This window comes from Mustelus asterias, chromosome 9, assembly GCF_964213995.1.
Source record: "Mustelus asterias chromosome 9, sMusAst1.hap1.1, whole genome shotgun sequence".
Classification (NCBI taxonomy): Eukaryota; Metazoa; Chordata; class Chondrichthyes; order Carcharhiniformes; family Triakidae; genus Mustelus; species Mustelus asterias.
The window spans coordinates 84,425,702-84,446,951 of record NC_135809.1 but is presented as its reverse complement, the minus strand read 5'-3'; the positions used below and the strand labels follow the sequence as shown (position 1 = coordinate 84,446,951).

Genomic DNA, 21,250 nt, shown 5'->3' with positions numbered 1-21,250 from the left:
GAGACATCACTTGACATAATGGATTTCAACAGTGGAGTTCAGGTAGGAATGTTTGGCACACTCTGATTATAGAGGATGTCTCCTCCAGTAGGTGAGCCCAGAACTAAGGGGGACAGTTTTAAAATTAGGTGTTGCCCTTTTAGAAAAGAGGTGAGGAGAAATGTTTTCTGTCAGAAGGCTTTCCAACTTTGGAGCTCCGTGCCTAAGAAAGCAGCGTCAATAAATATTTTTAAGGAAGTGGTAGATAGATTCTTGTTAGGCACAGGAATCAGAAGTTATCAGGGGAGATAGAAACGTGGATTTAGAAACACAAACAGATCAGCCATGATCTTAATGAATTGTGAGCAGGTTTGAGGGGCCAAATGGTCTACTTCTACTCCCATTTTGTACATTCATATCCCTCCATGCACCCTTTTAAGCAGCAGTTAGCCCATTTACTTTAGGTTAAAAATGTATAGTTGATAGGAGCTGCCTAACACAGTTTAACGATGCGGAGAATGGTCTCCATTGCGGATTTTTCTTGGAATAAAGCAGAAGACTTGTATTCAAGCAAAATGCTGCAGATGCTGGGAAACTGAGATAAAAACAAAAAGAAAAGTGCTGGGACTACTCAGCAGGTCAGGCGGCATCTTTGGAGAGAGAAACAGAATTAACGTTTCAGGTCAGTGACCGTTCATGAAAAGATTTGTACCTTGCCATGTTTCTTGCCAAATCCAAAAAATTCAATTTCTCCAACATTGTAAATGGATTCCCTTTTAATGGACTCTTTAGCATTGCGGCCATTGTATTTTCTCTCTCTGGTCAGTTTCTCTCCTGCGACCTCTGCTTGGTCCTCTCTAGGATGCTGACACCGACAAGTACTTTCTCCACTAAAAGACACAACATAAAATATAGGTAACGAAAACAGAAAATGTGGGAAAGACTCAGCGGGTGGGATTTTACAGTCTCACTCATCCCGAAACCATAAAATCCCACCCGAGATCAATGGACCTTTCCACTGTCCGCCCCTCGCCCGCTCCGATTCCCGTGGCGGGAAGGACGGTAAAATTCCGGCCAGCAAGTCTGGCAGCATCTACGGAGAGAGAAACAGAGTTAGCATTTCAGGTCCGTATGACGCTTCTTCAGAGCTGTTACAGGTAACTGAGTTTCTCAGAAAGATGCCAGGTTTTGGTTTTCTTCATTTTATCACCTATGTTCAGTTGGAAATATTGCTTTCACATGGTGAAGCTGAGGTATATGGAGAGCTTATACATCACCAATCAGGCCTTAAATGAGAGACATTTTGAAGCGTGCTTTTATTTTTTAATCTGGAACCATGAATGTTTGTAGTTTTGGTCATTTGAGTGTCTGAAACACGTGTAAGAATATCGAATGAAAAAGCTTCCCACCATTTGTTCAGCCAAGTACAGACTGTCCAGTAAGAAATTGTCTTAAAGGTGTATCTGGGGTAAAGTGGAAAGAATACCCAGCCCCCAATGACTGGTCTACCTCCTTAGGTTCCTAATCATTTACTGCGCCCTGGAGTCCAACACAAAACCCTGGTTCAAGTGTCAGAGGGTTGGCTTTGTTCGGAACCTAGAAGTTTATTTTTGGCTCTATAAAATCTGGACATCTATCCATGCTCAAAAGGCAATTAGAATCGTAAGAGGTTATGGAAAACATCCCCCTTGGGCCTATGCTGTTCTCTAACACCCCTGCCCCCATTCCGGCCCTATGCTGGTTCATTAATACCCCCTGGGCCTATGCTGGTTCACTAATATCCCTCCGGATCTATACTGGTTCTCTAACATCCTCATAGATCTATACTGTTCTCTGACAATCCTGGGCCTATGGTGGTTCTCTAACACCCTCCTGGGCCTATGGTGGTTCTCTAACATCCCCCTGGGCCTATGGTGGTTCTCTAACACCCCCCCTGGGCCTTTGGTAGTTCTCTAACACCCCCCAGGGCCTATATCTTTCACTAACACCCCCCTAGGCCTATACCATTCACTAACATCCCCCTGGGTCTCTGCTGGTTCACTAACATCCCCCTGGGTCTATGCTGGATCTCTAACATTCCCCTGGGCCTTTGCTCTCCAGTAGCGCCCCAGGCCTATGTTGCCTCTCTTACATCCAGGCCTATGCTGTTCTCTAACACTCTCTGGACCAATGCTGTCTCTCTGTTATCTTTTTTGTCCCATCTCTTTTCCAAAACCCCTTAATTTATTGTGCTCGTGGTGTTCTCTAAAATTAGTGACAATGCTGTCTTTACCCCATCTTGAGTGGAAGTAGGAGTTGTTGTTGATGTAATGAAGTGCGCTACAGAGCTATTCACTTACTGCACCATCTATAGTTTGGGCAAAGTCATGAAGCGAGTCATGCAGATCTGCTTACTTTACCTTGTGAACCACCAATTTGTGCACTGACTTGCTACCACCCTTTCACTTTTCAAATCCTCCACATCCATTCCTTTCAATCCATCATGAATGAAGGGTGGAATTTTACGCAGCGGGATTTTCCACTTCCGCCGAAGTCAATGGATTTTTGAATGACTTGCTGCGTTTTCCAGCCCCAACCTTACCAGGAGTCTCTGTAAGGGTTTGCCATCTCTTCCTATCCAAGAGCAACACACCTAGGATTTGTATAAATCCATCCATTTTCTAGATTATTAACAGGAGCTTCTGGTGCTGCTACGACCGAAACCCTGGATCCTGGCTGTTTTGCAACTGTTCAGTAGGGGTTTAGAGAGGTGTAAATATTGACTGGCGAAGGTTAACCATTGCACCAAGTACATATTCGGTAACAATATAAATGATTGAGTAGTATGCTCGCCACAGAGATTTATTGGAAAAAGCTTAGTTGCTTCTTCATTTACATGGTCCTAACAAGAACCTATTGTGCAAAGAGGATCTACCCTAAGGTGAAGTCACTAAAATTCAACTCACTATTATGAGGTTAGCCAATTAAGTAGTCCCAGCATTAGGCTGGATATTAATGGGCACCACTCCTGTCCCATTCCCCAATTAAGAAGCCAATAGAAAGCCTATCCACAATCCTGACTGTTGCCCCACAGCAATTTAAAGCTGTGGACAGCTTTCATTGATTTAAGATAAGATATTTAGGGCGGCACAGTGGTTAGCACTGTGCCTCACAGTGCCAGGGACCGGGGTTCAATTCCAGCCTCGTGTGTCTCTGAGTGGCGTCTGCACGTTCTCCCCGTGCGCTCCGGTTTCCTCCCACAGTCCAAAGATGTGCAGATCAAGTGCACTGGCCATACTAAATGCTCCTTAGTGTCATGGCCATTCTAATTGGCCAGCAGCTCTGTAGTTCTACCAGCACTGGTGACTGCTGGGGCAATAGCCACAGAGCCCAGCTAAATCTGGGGTGTCACAGCGGTTACCAGTCTGACCTGGAGAAGAGTGAGGGCAGGGATCAAGATGACAGTGGAAGGACCTTGGAGGTATGCTGCTTCCAGGTAGCCACACAAAGTATGTCCCTCTGTCCAAGACTTCCCACATGGCGTAGGCCTCCCATGTCACTTGCAAAATAGCAGCGGGGATGGAGTAAGTTCCCTTAGTGTCCTTTAATTGGCTGCTTAAGGGTCGCCAAAGGTCCAAGGGCAGGCCCACATCTCCACCTCCTGCACAATTTCAGATAGGCAAGGGGCGGTCAAGTACATAAGAAGATAAGAACTATGAGCAGGAGTAGGCCATTTTGCCCCTCGAGCCTGCTCCGCCATTCAATAAGATCATGACTGATCTTTTTGTGGACTCAGCTCCACTTACCCGCCCGCTCACCATAACTCTTAATTCCTTTACTGTTCAAAAATTTACTTATCCTTCCCTTCAAAACATTCAATGAGGTAGCCTCAACTGCTTCACTGGGCAGGGAATTCCACAGATTCACAACCCTTCAGATGAAGAAGTTCCTCCTCAATTTAGTCCTAAATCTGCTCCCCATTATTTTGAGGCCATGCCCCCTAGTTCTCATTTCACCCGCCAGTGGAAACAACTTCCCTGCTTCTAACTTACCTATTCCCTTCACAATCTTATATGTTTCTATAAGATCTCCCCTCATTCTTCTGAATTCCATGAGTAGAGCCCAAGTCTACTCAGTCTCTCCTCATAAGCCAACCCTCTCAACTCTGGAATCAACCTAGTGAATCTCCTCTGCACCCCCTCCAGTGCCAGTGTATCCTTTCTCAAGTAAGGAGACCAAAACTGTACATGGTACTCCAGGTGTGGCTTCACCAGCACCTTATACAGTTGCAACATAACCTCGTTGTTTTTAAACTCCATCCCTCTAGCAATGAAAGACAAAATTCCATTTGCCTTCTTAATTACCTACTGCACCTGCAAACCAACTTTTTGTGATTCATGCAAAAGGACACCCAAGTTCCTCTGCACAGCAGCATGCTGCAACATTTTACCATTTAAATAATGGTCCATTTTGCTGTATTCCTACCAAAATGGATGACCTCACATTTACCAACATTGTACTCCAACTGCCAGACTATCTATGTCTCTTTGCAGACTTTCAGCGTCCTCTGCACACTTTGCTCTGCCAATCATCTTAATGTCATCTGCGAATTTTGACACACTTGGTCCCCAATTCCAAATCATCTATGTAAATCGTAAACAATTGCAGTCCCAACACTGATCCCTGAGGCACACCACTAGTCACTGATTGCCAACCAGAAAAACACCCATTTACACTCACTCAGTGGAGAAGTGGAGTATCATGAGGTTATCCGTGGGCTTGCGGTACAGTGAGGTGCTGAGGTGACCGTCCTTAATGGAGATGCGTGTGTCCAAGAATGCAACTGATTCCGGAGAGTAGTCCATACAAACACTCTTTGTTTTCTGTCAGTTAACCAATCCTCTATCCATGCTAATACATTACCCGTAACACCGTGCACCTTTATCTTATGTAGCAGTCTTTGGTGCGGCACCTTGTCAAATGACTTCTAGAAATCCAGATACACCACATCCACAGGTTCCCCATTGTCCACTGCACATGTAATGTTCTCAAAGAATTCCACCAAGTTAGTCAAACATGACCTGCCTTTCATGAACCCATGCTGCGTCTTCCCAATGGGACAATTTATATCCAGATGTCTTGTTATTTCTTCCTTGATGATAGGTTCAAGCATTTTCCCTACTACAGAAGTTAAGCTAACCGGCCTATAGTTACCCGCCTTTTGTCTACCTCCTTTTTTAAACAGTGGCGTTGTATTTGCTGTTTTCCAATCTGCAGGAACCACCCCAGAGTCCAGCGAATTTTGGTAAATTACCACTAGTGCATTTGCTATTTCCCCCGCCATCTCTTTTAGTGCCCTGGGATGCATTCCATCAGGGCCAGGAGACTTGCCTACCTTTGGCTCCATTAACTTGCCCAACACTACCTCTTTCGTGGGGAGGCCAGCTGCTGAATTTTACATCCCATCTCATCTTCAAAACCACCGGCGAGGGAGCATAAAAGTGTATGGAAGGTAAAAGGTCAAATTAAAATATCCTTGTTTCAGAATCTGCTCTCAAACTGCTATTGCAAAATTAGTTTGTCCCACATGCAGAATCCACGGCGCGCACGCGCACGCATGCTCATGGACACACACACACAGCTCATGCACGCATGTGCACACATACAGTGCACACACACACATATGTGCATTCCTTGGCGCTCATACACACAAGCATGCACACATAATATGAAAACTAGCAGCATCTGTTGTAGCTTCAATCAACCAAGAGCAACAATCCCTCAATGCCCTACAGGATCTAGAAAATGAATCTATATTAGAAAGATGCAAAATAATGACCATGGGATTTGCATTGAGCTGCACAGTCCGGCAAATCAGACAGGTGTAGCACTGAGAGAGGAAATTAATTTGCATCATTTTGTAAAGTTTGACCTCCATCAGATAATTTCCAGTACAGGCCACTGCGTTTAGGTTTGCTGGATGGAGCATTTTGAAAATATTTTTCCATTCACTGCACCATCTAGACTTTAAAACTTAGGGCTAAATCTTACCAAAGAGTGGCAATGTTTTTTCCGGTGAGAAAACTGATGTGTTTCACTCCAAATCATACAACACTCTGCCAAAAGAAATCAAGGGATGTGTTTCACACCGACATAGTGGGGCTGGGACCTCAACACTCTGGCAAAACCCCACTAAAACCCCACAAAACGAGGAACACTACAGACAGTTACCCACAGATCCAACCAAAGAACACACCCGTCAACTCAACACTCTGATCAAAACCTTTGATCCGGACCTTCAAAACACCCTCCGTGCTCTCATCCCACGTACTCCACACGTTGGAGATCTCTACTGCCTCCCAAAGATACACAAACACACCCGGCCGTCCCATCGTTTCAGGCAATGGAACCCTGTGCGAGAACCTCTCCGGCTATGTCGAGGGCATCTTGAAACCCATTGTACAAAGAACCCCCAGCTTTTGTCACGACACTGCAGACTTCCTACAGAAACTCAGCACACATGGAGCAGTTGAACCAGGAGCACTCCTCGTCACAATGGATGTCTCGGCACTCTACACCAGCATCCCCCACGATGATGGCATTGCTGCAACGGCCTCAGTACTCAATGCTGTCAACTGCCAGTTTCCAGATACAATTTTACAACTCATCCGCTTCATCCTGGACCACAATGTCTTCACCTTCAACAACCAGTTCTTCATCCAGACACATGGAACAGCCATGGGGACCAAATTCGCACCTCAATATGCCAACATCTTCATGCACAGGTTCGAACAAGACTTCTTCACCGCACAGGACCTTCAACCGATGCTATACACTAGATACATCGATGACATTTTCTTCCTTTGGAGTCATGGTGAGCAATCACTGAAACAACTATATGATGACATCAACAAGTTCCATCCCACCATCAGACTCACCATGGACTACTCTCCGGAATCGGTTGCATTCTTGGACACACGCATCTCCATTAAGGACGGTCACCTCAGCACCTCACTGTACCGCAAGCCCACGGATAACCTCATGATGCTCCACTTCTCCAGCTTCCACCCTAAACACGTTAAAGAAGCCATCCCCTACGGACAAGCCCTCCGTATACACAGGATCTGCTCGGATGAGGAGGATCGCAACAGACACCTCCAGACGCTGAAAGATGCCCTCATCAGAACAGGATATGGCGCTCGACTCATCGATCGACAGTTCCGACGCACCACAGCGAAAAACCGCACCGACCTCCTCAGAAGACAAACACGAGACACGGTGGACAGAGTACCCTTCGTCGTGCAGTACTTCCCCGGAGCGGAGAAGCTACGGCATCTCCTCCGGAGCCTTCAACATGTCATTGATGAAGACGAACATCTCGCCAAGGCCATCCCCACACCCTCACTTCTTGCCTTCAAACAACCACGCAACCTCAAACAGACCATTGTCCACAGCAAACTACCCAGCCTTCAGGAGAACAGTGACCACGACACCACACAACCCTGCCACAGCAACCTCTGCAAGACGTGCCGGATCATCGACACGGATGCCATCATCTCACGTGAGAACACCATCTACCAGGTACACGGTACCTACTCTTGCAACTCGGCCAACGTTGTCTACCTGATACGCTGCAAGAAAGGATGTCCCGAGGCATGGTACATTGGGGAAACCATGCAGACGCTACGACAACGGATGAATGAACACCGCTCGACAATCACCAGGCAAGACTGTTCTCTTCCTGTGGGGGGAGCACTTCAGCAGTCACGGGCATTCAGCCTTGGATCTTCAGGTAAGCGTTCTCTAAGGTGGCCTTCACGACACACGACAGCGCAGAGTCGCTGAGCAGAAACTGATAGCCAAGTTCCGCACACATGAGGACGGCATCAACCGGGATGTTGGATTTATGTCACATTATCAGTAACCCCCACAGCTTGCCTCCTGGGCTTGCAGAATCTCACTAGCTGTTCTGTCTGGAGACAATACACAACTCTTTAACCTGTGTTTAATGTTCCCTCCACCCACATTGTCTGTACCTTTAAGACCTGGCTGTCTGTAGGATTCGCATTCTAATCAGTATTCTGCAACTTGATTTTGTGTCTGTTTGCACTGTTTGAGAGCACATTTCCACTCCATCTGACGAAGGAGCAGTGCTCTGAAAGCTTATGGTATTTGCTACCAAATAAACCTGTTGGACTTTAACCTGGTGTTATGAGACTTCTTACTGTGTTCACCCCAGTCCAACGCCGGCATCTCCACATCAAAACCCCACTACACAGATATCGGGGCACCATCTTTAAAGGGCGCCCCGATCATAACCTAAGTGAATCTCCTCCCCACAGCCCACCATGGAGGTCTCAGGAGCTCCCTTTCCCACCCCTGATCATCAGCCCCTTCTCCCCTCCCCACCCCGCACAGTCTGAGCCAGCACCCACCTCCACCCCCGCACCCCACCTTCCCCACCACCACAAGGGCCATCACCCGCATCCCTCGCTCCTCTATCCACTCTTGGACAGCACCACATCTCAATGGATCACCCCATGAGGCTCCCACTGAGGCCCACCCTTGGCTCTGTCAGTTTGGTATGGTGCCAACCTGGCAGGGCTACCTGTGACAAGGAGCAGTGCTAGGGGTCATTGCAACGCCACTGTCTGGCCATGTCTCTCTCCCCTGGGGGTATACTTACCTTTATGTCCCCAGAGAGACTGCAACGACAGGTTCACGTCTCTGTGAACCTGTTGTAAACTGCGCCAATGTGATGTCATGTTGGCACAGTGTCAAAATATGGCTGGGGTTCAATGGCCGGAGTTTTACTGGCCTGTCCGCCACAGGAATCGGAGCAGGCAAGGGGGCAGCGCACGAGAAGGTTCATTGACCTCACACAGGATTTTATGGTTTCGGGACGAGTGAGGCCGGAAAATCCAGCCCAATATCTGGAGAGGGGGTGGGTTAGTAACATTCAAATCTATTCAAATTCATGTAAAGCAGGTTCACATCCATTATGATGTGAACTTCGTGACTTCGCCAATGAGAAAGATCCAAAATCACAAACACTGGCGAGAACTGAACTTGTGGAACTTGAACCCCGCCAGCATTCACATGGATGGCGAACGAGTGCTCAAGATCGCCCTTCAAGGTGAATTACACTACAAGAGCATAAACTTAAATTATTACGATCAGCTGAGGATGGATCTAATGGGTCCATGCCTTGTTTGACTGTAACAAGGCCTTTGTTTAAAGGATATAATTGCCAATTCAATATTAAAATCTGCCCTGACCTTGCGTGTAAGACACACATGCACATAGACACATATACGTGTCTTGGCTGATAGATAGAATCATAGAATCCCACAGTGCAGAAGGAGGCCATTTGGCCTATCGAGACTGCACCGACCACAATCCCACCCAGGCCCTATCCCCGTAACCCTATGCATTTACCATGATCATCCCCTTGACACTAAGGGGCAATTTAGCTTGGCCAATCCACCTAACCCGCACACGGATTTCAGGATGAATTTGCTGATCCTTCCAGTTCCTTCGCTGGTGTGATTTAATAGGTAGCTGGTTCATTTGGCAGTCTTTCTGGAGACAACAGTACAAAGTTGGTTTCCTTCAAGAAGTCTCTGTCCGCAGCAGGGACTTCCCTTGCTGGTCACAATCAGCAAATAGGGTTCAAAAGCTTGCCCGTTAGGTTGGAGAGAGAGGGAGGAAGGAGGGTCCCTATTCGGGTCTTCTCTTATCAACATCCCAGACGTCTTACTGCAGATTAAGCAGAACTTAAATCCACAATGGTTAGGCCTGTTACATGACTGTAACCCAGTGATTTAAACATGGCCGTTACAAGTCTATGTCCCCTTGTAAATTAATCAGTTCATGTCTCAAAATCCTCCTCTCAGCTAGGGCTCAAGTGATTGGGTTTAAGGCATTCCCAATGTGTAGCCCAATGCATTCATGTCTGGGCATCCCCCCTTCTGAGCTAGGGTCCCATTGTCTAAACTATTAATTTTAATAGTCTGTCTCTACCAGTTGAATACCTCAGGTGATTGCCTTGATGCCTTGCTAATGGGGACAGCAAATGTGTTGGCCAGAAGTTTCTGGCTTTTGCCGGCAGAATCTTCGGGTCCTGTCGACAGCGGATTCCTGCCACGGGTTTCCCGGCGGCGTCGGGTGGAGTCAATGGAAAATCCCATTGATGGTGTAAATTTCCAATGGTGGGCTGTCTCCTGCTGTGCGAAACATGCCGCGGGGTGGCTGGAGAATCACGCCTGTTATCTCTATTCCTCTCTCCACACACGCTGCCCGACCTGCTGAGTGTTTCCAGTTGAACCAAAATCAGATTTTATGAAGTGGCGAGCAGGTTTGAAGGGCCAAATGGCCTGCTCCTGCTCCTAAGTCCCTATGTTCACATTTTCAGCACCTACAAAGTTTGTTTTTGTAAAGAACAAAGAGAACAAAGAAAAGCACAGCACAGGAACAGGGTCTTTCAACCCTCCAAGCCTGCCAATCATGATGCCTGAACAAAACTAAAAGAAAAACCTATTGCCCTTACTCAGGCTGTATCCCTCTTTTCCCTCCCTATTCAGATGCCTCATAAATGTTGCTAATGTGTCTGCTTCCACCACCTCCTCTGGCAGCGTGTTCTAGGCACCCACCACTCTGTGTGAAAAACCTCCTCCGCGCATCTCCCTTTAACTTTCCCCCTCTCACCTTGAACCTGTGCCCCTTGTAATTGACACTTCCACTCTTGGAAAAAGCCTCTGACTATTCAGCCTGTCTATGCCTCTCATAATTTTGTAGACCTCCATTCTGATCAGAGAGTCTTGACAATGGGAAAGATTTTTTTTTCTCCACAGAGTAGCAAAATATAAAATGCCTTACCAGAAACAACAATGGAGTGGCGGGACCAAGTCTTTCAAAGTGCTGACCAGGGCAAAATGAGCCAAAAGGCCTTTACTGTGTGTAAGTGGCAGATTTACATCCATATATGCAACACATTTTATGTCCAAAATTTTATGGGCAGTTTCTGCTATGTGTTAGCTTTGACTGACAAACATCAATGCAGAGTGTGCTCTGTCCCTTCTGTCTTGAGTCCTGCGAGCATGGAATCTCAACTACACCAGGCGCTCCTCTTCAATGCTACTCCTAGTGCTAGTGGAGAGGATTCCCCAGTTGCAGGATGCAGGAATTCCCACATGTATGCAATGCAGGATTGATCCCTCCTCCACTGCATCAGTGTCTGGGCTCAGGTAGGGGTAGAACTGAGGGGAAGAGGGCAAATTGGAAGAGGAAATAGTATCAAAGGGCAAGAAGCAAAAGATAGCATTGAAGGGGAAAGGAAAGATGGAAAACAAAGGGAAGGTGGAAGAGGAAACAAAAAGTTGATAAAAAAAGGAAAAAAATAGGAAAGGGTAAACTTAACAATTTAAAAAGAGTATTTAAAAGTAGCTAGTGTAAGTAGCTAGAGAAGCAGAGATAGAAATAGTCATGGGGAATGAGGACATTGCAGATAAGTAGAACAAATTGGGCAGCACAGTGACAAGCATTGCTGCCTCACAGTGCCAGGGACCCGGGTTCAATTTTGGCCTTGGATCATTGTCTGTGTGGCGTTTGCACATTCTCCTCATGTCTGTGTGGGTTTCCTCCGGGTGCTCCGGTTTCCTCCCACACTCCAAAGATGTGCAGGTTAGGTTGATTGGCCATGCTAAAATTGCCCCTTAGTGTCCTGAGATGCGTAGGTTAGAGGGATTAGCGGGTAAATGTGTAGGGATATGGGGGTCGGGCCTGGGTGGGATTGTGGTCGGTGCAGACTCGATGGGCCAGATGGCCTCTTTCTGCACTGTCGGGATTCTATGATGATTCTATGAATATTTTTGCTGGAATTTTACCACTCTGCCCACTACGGGAATCAGAGCGGGCGTGAGGACGACAATGGGAAGGTCCGTTGACCTTGGATGGGATTTTCCGATCTTGGGTCGAACAAGGCCATAAAATCCCATCCTTTGTGTCGGTCTTTACGATAGAAGGTACAAATTACATAGAGGATAACAGGGCTAATAAGAGTGAGGTTGTTCAGCTCAGAGGAAAAGTATTGGAGAAACTTAAGGAACTAAATTTCAAAAAATTCTTGAGATCTGATCTCCTAATCCTAGGATTTTATAAGACGGTGCTGCAAAGATAGCAGTTGCATTGGTTACGATTTTCCAAAATTCCCTCGGCTCTAGAATGGTCCCAATCTTTGAAATGTAACATTGGTATTCAAGAAAGGAGGGAAGGAAGGAAAAAAATGGAACTACAGACCAATTAGCCTGACATCAGTAAATAGAAAATAATCATTAGACAGTCATAGTCTGATCAGGCAAAGTCAACATAGTTTCGTGAAAGGGAAATAGTATCTAACAAATTTATTAGGTTTTTGAGGATGTAACTAGTAGGGTAGATAAAGGGAAAACAGAAGATATAGTGTACCTGGAATTTCAAAAGACATTAAATAAGATGGGAATGCACAAGATAAAGGACTCATGGAGTTGTGGGGTGATACATTAGCATGGATAGAGGATTGGATAATGGACACAAAGTCCATTTGTGGACATGTAGGGAATTTCAAATTGGCAGGCTTTGTCTAATGGACTGCTGCAAGGATCAGTGCTGGGGCCCCAGCTATTTACTATGTATTTAATGACTTTGGTGAAGGGATCGATGGCTATGTATTGCAAGTGGTTGAGTGAAGGCTCACTGGATTGGTTCTTGCTATGAGAGAATTTTATCCTATGATGAGAGGCTGAGAAAATTGGGCCTATATTCTCTGATGTTTAGAGAAATGAAAGATGATTTCATTGAAACATGCAAGAGAGCTTTGACAAGATAGACACTATCAATTAGATGGGGAGAAATTTATTTGCTGAAAGCGAACTCTCTATCTCCCAGAAGGTGGGAGATGCTCCATTATTGAATATATTGAAGGCTGAGATAGAAAGATTTTTGGTCTCTCAGGGAATCAAAGAATAGTGTGCACTTTCCTGTTCACTAAAGATAAGCTATGATCAAACTGAACAGCAGAGGAGGCACAAGGGGCCCTCCAGTCCTATTTCTTATGTTCTTAGGTAGGAACTGGGAGATGTGCTTTGATTGTGGGAATGCCAGTGTTAACTGGGAGGGTGGGGGGGTGGGGAAATAGTGAACAGTCCCAACATGATTTGTGGAGGTGCCCAATCGGGGAGGGAGGGTGACCTGCAGCGTACTCTGCCTGCAATTGGTAGGGGGAGAGAGGGGGGGACCCGCTGCTGTTCTGCCTGTGATTGGTGGGGGGAGGGAGGGGGGGGAACCGCTGCTGTTCTGCCTGTGATTGGTGGGGGGAGGGAGCGGGGGTGGGGGGAACCGCTGCTGCTCTGCCAGTGATTGGTGGGAAAAGGGAGTGGCATGATCGGTCTGGACGGTGGGAGCTATATTTTCGGGCATTGTGGGTATTCACGATTGGCCGCGGGCCCCCACGATTTTGGGGAAGGGCTGGGTCAAGGCTGGTTGCAACAGCAGAAGCCTGACAGCTCTCTCTCTCTCTGTCAGCCCTCTGCTGATGCTATTGCGCATGTGCAGACCTTTGCGGCTGCACATGCGCAATAACTCTCTCTGCTGGCTGGTGAGTTTAGCCCCGCCCACTGCCTCTAGTAGCTAGAAACAGTCTAGCTAAGAGTAAAATTTCACCTAAAAAATTGACCTGCAAGTCTCTCATTTTCACGCTAGCGAGACACTTAGTATTTTTCTTGTAAAATTCTGCCCATTATCTCCTTGGTGTCTTTTAATGAACATCACTTCCTAACTTTGCAGTCACTTTCAATAAACAGGTTGACAAATCTCTCTGACATTCGACAAGGGACGAGTAACTAACATGACCACTGAGTGGGAGCTTGGGCCACCCTTGCAATAGAATTTTAAAAAGCCTGGTTAATAGTTGGCATCAGAGATCCAGCTGATGAATGCTGTCCTTACCTAGTCTGACCGATGTGTGGTCCAATCTCTCACCAATATGGTTATCCTGTCTGTCAGTGGCTAAGTAAGCCAATCAATTTGATTAACCTGGTGACAAATATCAGTCTTGCCAGTGACTCACCATGCAGGGAATTAAAAGTGAATCATGTACGAGATGATATTTCAAAAGGTTCTGGACCTCCCCTTCGCCCCCACACCAAATATAACCCTCAAAGTGAAGGAGCGCTGCGTACATTGAAGCTACAAAGGCTGAGTCACTATTTGTTTTTCACATTGGTTATAATCAGGGTGATTAATGCACTACAAACATAATGCCTCCCTACCTGTGCTGAGTTACACGCAAACCCAAAGCCAGATGAATTTGCATTCCTCAAGCAGGGATCAGCGTTAGATTACCGGCCTGTCATACAGGGTTTTAACAATGTTTCCAGTCTTAATTAACAGCACTGAAAAGGGGTTTCTGCCTATAACCCAAACCCAATCCGGTTGGACCTCCTTTTCTTTTGGTAAGGTGGAACCTATCTTCCAGTTAACCTTCCAGGGAATATTAGAATTTGACACTTGTTCAGGAGTTGCCCTAAATAACTGATTGATATGTTTCTCCTGGTATGGTTCAGCTGTGATACGCAGATCTGCAATTTCCTGTTGCACAATGCTTGACCAATGAATCATTTGGGTTTTCAGGGAACCCCAGGTTTTTCCCCAGGTTGACAGTGCTGTTACTTAGGTAATTATAGACCACTGTCTCCTTAATCTGGGAGTAGGCTGATTCTTCCGAAGTATTGCTAAACACAGTGCTAACCTTAGCGTCAGCATGGCTCGCATTGAGTGACTCCATACAGGAGCTTCTAGTTAAAAATATTTGAGTGCTGAGTCCAGCGATTCAGCTAGTGAATTGATGGGAATGAATGTCATGTCATTTTTAATACCTGCTTGAATTTCAATAGGAGAGCAATAGGCTTTTGAAGAAAATATGCACATTTCAGTGAAGGACGTTGACAAGTGGTTTTAGAATTGGACAAAGACAAATCTTAAATCAGTGAACTTTGACCGAGTTAACTATTTTAACATGTAGCTTTCTCTAAGCCCAATGGAAATCACACTGAACTGGGAAATCCAGCTGCTTTGAAGACTCATTTTACTGGTGAGAGTCACACCGAGGGTAATGTTTTACAACCACCCATACTAAAGGGGATGAAAAGGTATGTAACATCAACAGTGCAGGCAGGCCATGTCTGTATCAGGTGATGTTATAATAAACTAGCTGTGTGCTGAGCAATGAATTCCTATGACTCCTGAAAAGTTATTGCATTCGTTCAAAATGGTTGCAGCATGGTGGCACAGTGGTTAGCACTGCTGCCTCACAGCCCCAGGGACCTGGGTTCGATTCCTGACTTGGATCACTGTCTGTGCGGAGTTTGCACATTCTTCCCGGTTTTCTCCGGGTGCTCAGGTTTCCTGTCACAGTCCAAAGATGTGCGGGTTAGGTGGATTGGCCACGGTAACTTGACCCTTAGTGTCAGGGGGATTAGCAGGGAAAATTCGTGGGGTTTTTGGATAGGGCATGGGTGGGATTGTTGGGCAGGCTCGATGGGCCGAATGGCCTCCTTCTGCACTGTAGGGATTCTATGATCCCCATCTTTCTCTAAATCTTCACCCTAAGCTTTATTTATCCTGAAGTCCTCAGCTACTCCATTCCACTGATTAGGGAAGGATAATGGTAGTTATTGCTGCTGAACAACACGCACATCAATGATAGCATGTTTGCATAATTTCCATATCTTTTGGTATAGGCCTATAATAACTGGATCCATGCCAACCAGTGAAGTTAAAACTAAAGACACAATAGTTTTCTTTGCTGGAGAGAGTTTGTTGACTTTGTCCATAGTCAGTACTATTCACTTCACCATTTTTAGGTGTAGAAATACCCATCACCTGTTTAATGATGTATTTGCCATTAAACCTTACCTAATTTGTAATTAATAAGTTGACAGCCATGCTAAAATAAATGCAGTCCTGTACTTACCTTGTGGTGAGTTGTGATCCTAAGCTCTCTCCACAGATATTGCACTCTTCCTTATTAACAACACGTGTTCTCTGTGAAGAGAAAGCAAAAATGGTGGCACAGCGACAACTTCCCATCAGCAATCAGTCACATTGACCCAACAAGAAGAGAGCTAACCATACTGGACTTGTCACCTAACCTGGGCTAATTAGCTTCCAGTTTTGATGGAACCAAAATTTCAAAAAGCATGTGAACTTGCAAAGTCCAGTGTAATGTTAATCACTGAAATTTTAAGTTTGTTTATTAGTCACAAGTAGGCTTACATTAACACTGCAATTAAGTTACTATGAAAATCCCCTAGTTGCCACACTCCAGTGGCTGTTTGTGTACTTTGAGGGAGAATTTACCATGGCCAGTGCACCTAACCAGCATGTCTTTTGGGCTGTGGGAGGAAACTGGAGCACCCGGAAGAAACACACACAGATAGAGGGAGAACGTGCAGACTCCGCACAGGCAGTGACCCAAGCCGGGAATTGAACCTGGATCCCTGATGCTGTGAGGCAGCAGGGCTAACCACTATGCCATCATGCCACCCACTTCTCTTTAATACTTTGATATTTCTTGCCCCATCTTCAGCAGTTCTGAAGAAGAGTCATATTCGACTCAAAACATTAACTCTGTTTCTCTCTCCACAGAAGCTGCCAGACCTGCTGAGTAGTTCCAGCATTTTCTGTTTTGATTTCAGAGTTTCAGCATCCACAGTATTTTGCTTTCTGTTATAAAAGGACCAGGATCTGGCTTGGGGTTTTCTTTCTCAGGGGACACTAATGACACATGCCTGACAGTATTGTCAAGGAACAAATGATCTGTGTCTAAGTGTCTTAAATTGCAAGTAAAATGCATCAACATTAATGTTAAAGTAAGCAGATGTATGGAGAGTTAGAGTTGAATTAGGATCCTTTCTGCTACAGCTAGGTTTACAATGCTTTTCTGGACACACTCTGCCAGACGCTCAATGAATGTTCCAAAAACTTATGCAACATCATGACAACTAGGTTATTGAGGAGTTGTTCAGGTTTCACAATAACAAATGCAAAGGGTCCAATATTAAATGGACAGTCTTCAGACTTGTCCTTGCACATCGTTAAAGGAAACTATCCAGCAATAATGGGAAGAACTGGCCGGAAAGGATTAGATTAAAGATCTTGAAGAAACATGAAAAAGAAGCTCTGGGAAACATTTTTCGAATCAAACATTTCTAGCAACGCCTATATGAAAGGATATTTACTTTCTTAACGGATTATCATCCTCTGACAACGATATTTCATAGAATCCCTACAGTGCAGAAGGAGGCCATTTGGCCCATTGGGTCTGCACCGACCACAATCCCACCCAGGCCCTATCCCCATAACCCCATACATTTACCCTGGCTAATCCCCCTGACACTAAGGGACAATTTAGCATGGCCATTCTACCTAACCCGCACATTTTTGGACTGTGGGAGGAAACCCACACAGACACGGGGAGAACATGCAAAACTCCACACAGACAATGACCCAAGCCAGGAATCGAACCCGGGTCCCTGGTGCTGTGACGCAGCAGTGCTAACCACTCTGCCACCGTGCCGCCCGTATTTGGGCCACATTCCGGGATTCCATCTCTGGCAGCGAGCAGGATGTCTGAACATACATACACGGTTAAGTATTGTCAGTCAAACCTGTATGGGAATGCTGATGGACTCTCCCAACTACCATTACCCAACGATTCACCAATAAACAGTTCATCTGGAAATATTTTCTATTTTGCGCAAATAGATAACACTCCGGTATCCAAGGGCAAGTTAAGAAGCACGCCAGGAATGATCCAGTACTGTCAGAAGTTATAGACATGGTGCTTCGAGGCAAGAGCTCAGGAGCAAACCTCGAGTAAAAGCCATATTCCACCTGAAGACTTGAACCATCCGTACAGACAGGCTGTCTCTTCTGGGGAATGAAAGTTATTACAACATTATTAAGGAAGTGTGTATTAAACCAATTACATGAAGGCCACTATGCCATCATGAGGATAAAGGAGATAGCCGGAAGCTATTTTTGGGCTCGATGTTGAAATCGAGGAGAAGGCAGGAGTGTGCTTGTCTTGTGCAAAATCTGTGGAACTCTTTGCCTCAAAAGGCTGTGGAGGCCAGGTTAATGAGTGTCTTTCAGACAGAGATAGATAGGTTCTTGATTAATAAGGGGATTAGGAGTTATGGGGAAAAGGCAGGAGAATGGGGATGAGAAACAAAATCAGCCATGACTGAATGGCAGAGCAGACTCGATGGGCCGAGTGGCCTAATTCTGCTCCTATGTCTTATGGTCTTAAAGGTACACAACCTGCCGCTATTAGCTCTATTACACCCATGGAATGGCCAGAAAAGGCCTAGCAAAGAGTACATATAGAAACATAGAAAATAGGAGGAGGAGGAGGCCACGCAGCCCTTCGGGCCTGCTCCGTGTTTTATAGAATCATAAAATCATAGAACCCCCACAGTGCAGGAGGAGGACATTCTGTCCATCGAGCCTGCATCGACAACAACCCCCCAGGCCCTATCCCCGTAACCCCGCGTATTTACCTTACACTAAGGGGCAATTTAGTGTGACCAATCAACCTAACCTGCACGCCTTTGGAGTGTGGGAGGAAACCGGAGCACCCGGAGAAAACCCACGCAGACTTGGGAAGAACGTGCAAACTCCATGCAAACAGTCACCCAAGGCTGGAATTGAAACTGGGTCCCTGGTGCTGTGAGGCAGTAGTGCTAACCACCATGGCTGATCATCCAACTCAATAGCCTGATCCCCCCTTTCCTTTGATCTCCTTCACCTCAAGTGCTATATCTAACAGCTTTTTGAAAACATACAATGTTTTGGCCTCAACTACTTTCTGTGGTGGCAAATTCCACAGGCTGACCACTCTCTGGGTGAAGAAATTTCTCCTCATCTCTGTCCTAAACAGTCTACCCTGTGTCTTCAGGTTGTAACCCCTGGTTCTGGATACCCCCACCATCGGAATTATCCTTTTTGCATCTACTTTGTCTAGTCCTGTTAGAATTTTATAGTTTTCTATGAGATCCCCCCTCATTCTTCTGAACTCCAGCGAATACAATCCTAATTGGCTCAATCTCTCCTCATACATCAGTCCTACCATCTAAGAATCAATCTGGTAAACCTTATCTGGACACCTTCTACAGCAAGAACATCCTTCTTCAGATAAGGCAACCAAAACTGCACACGATATTTCAGGTAAAACCTCACCAAGGTCTTGTATAATTGCAGCAAGACATTCCTTCTCCTGCACTCGAATCCTATCGCTATGAACATACCATTTGCCTTTTTTACTGCCTGCTGCACTTGTATGCTTAGATCATGCTGGACCATTCGAAGGGCATACCTTTCTCATTCTAGTTAATGTGCATTCAAAATGGCCTGAAGTTACCATTATGAAGACAACATTCTCAGAGAGAACAATTGAAAGACAACTGAAATTTTCAGCAGATTCGATTACCCTGAACAACTCATGAGCAATAATGGGCCACGGTTCATTTCACAAGAATTCACAAACTATTTAAAGGAGAATAGGATTCAAAATATCTGATCCACTTATCATCCTACCACAAATGGGATGGCAGAGCATTTTGTACAGACGAAGAAACATTCACTGAAGCTAACTAGAGAGCAATATTTATTGTCTAAACGATTGAGCCAATTCCTAATGACGTACAGGAATATTGCACACTCAAACAACCCATGGTTCTCTGGCATCGCTCATGGTTAAATGTCAACTATGTACCATGTTTGATTTGCTTAAACCCACCCCAAGATGAGAGAAATTGTCAAGAAAAAGCAGCAAGATCAGGTTATACAATGAGAGAAAAGGTAAAACGTCATGTTTTTCATCAGGATCAAGAAATTCTGGCAAGGAACTATACAAGTGAGAAGTGGTTACCTGGCATCATCTTAGCATAGATGGGACTGGTCTCCTACACCATACAAACCTGGGCCAATGTAATATAGAGAAGACATGTGGATTAACCTTCGGCAACAAGAACCAATCTGCCACAGACAGAACCAACAGAGAATCCACATCGAGCTGACCCAAGGGAAAACCTGGACCTTCCTGAGAACCTAACACTACAGGGACCAATTGGGGAGGACAGTATCTCAGTTCAGAAGACTTCAACACCAAGCCAACCTCAGAACATTATGTTACCTCCAGTGAGGCCAACCATGGACAATGTCCAACTGAAGCCAAAAACACCAAAGGTTACAGTAAACAGCAAAAATCAGATGCCCGAGGTTCACCGACAACTGCACAGGGAGTGACAGCCTCTGGAATGTTAGACCTATTAACTGTCACTGCTTATTAACTGTTCATATTGCTAATTTGGATTGTTTTCTTTATTCTGTTATTGGTGTCAGGAACCTTTGATTTAAAGGGGGAGGAAATGTTGTGTATTCATGTTATTTCTACTGTTTCCTCACCTTACAGTGGAACAGGGGCACTTTAAGAGACTGATCATGTGACATTGCAGGCAGTCTATCCTCGCAGCCTGTAGTGTTAACATTCCTTCAATAAAGCTCGTTGTTTGTTTAAACTTGAGGTCTGCAGCCTATCTTTTAAAATCACCTCAGTTTCCACCCCCATTCCTGGCACTTTTCACCATGCAGGATTAAAGGTTCAAGTGGAGAACCCACACCCTTGTGCTTCCAGTCTGGCCAGTTCCAGTGTAGGGGTTGGTATCTCATACTCCCCCTACCACTACCCGCCCCCACCCCAACTGGAATGATCAGAATTAGGCCAACATTGTATGGACATCCCTCAGAGGAGTTGTTAATAATATTCTGAATTTGGGAACCTTTTGAAAAGTATATTTGAAAGGTTTTACCCTGTCTCCACCAGATCCTCCCCATACCCCCTTCATGTACCCCATGCCCCTTCCATGACCCCCTACATCCTCAATGCCCATTCACCCCATATGCACTCATAGAACTAATGAGCTATATAACAATAAACTTAGAAGTTCATTATTATTATGAACTGAATCGGCTTTGAAATAAAACTGCTGTTCTTACAACCCTATAAAAAAGTGTCAGACAGAGCCAATATAGTATCAATAACAGAAGCTATTCCTCACTTCATATTTCAATCTTATCCAAATAAACATACAGACATTAAAAGAAACAATCAAAGAATAAATAACTTGTTATAATCTCATGAGGATGTCAATTATCAAAGCAAACACTCACCTTCCTCCTGCTAAAACTGATC

The 21,250-nt window shown here is 45.4% G+C and overlaps 1 protein-coding gene across 1 annotated transcript in view; it reads right to left on the bottom strand.

Moving 5' to 3' along the window:
• Window positions 1-21,250, bottom strand: part of trpm5 (transient receptor potential cation channel, subfamily M, member 5) — a 128,828-nt gene that overhangs the window by 80,216 nt on the left and 27,362 nt on the right. The window contains 2 exon segments of the mRNA XM_078221371.1: window positions 692-869; window positions 15,968-16,038. Coding sequence (XP_078077497.1) covers window positions 692-869; window positions 15,968-16,038 — 249 coding nt within the window.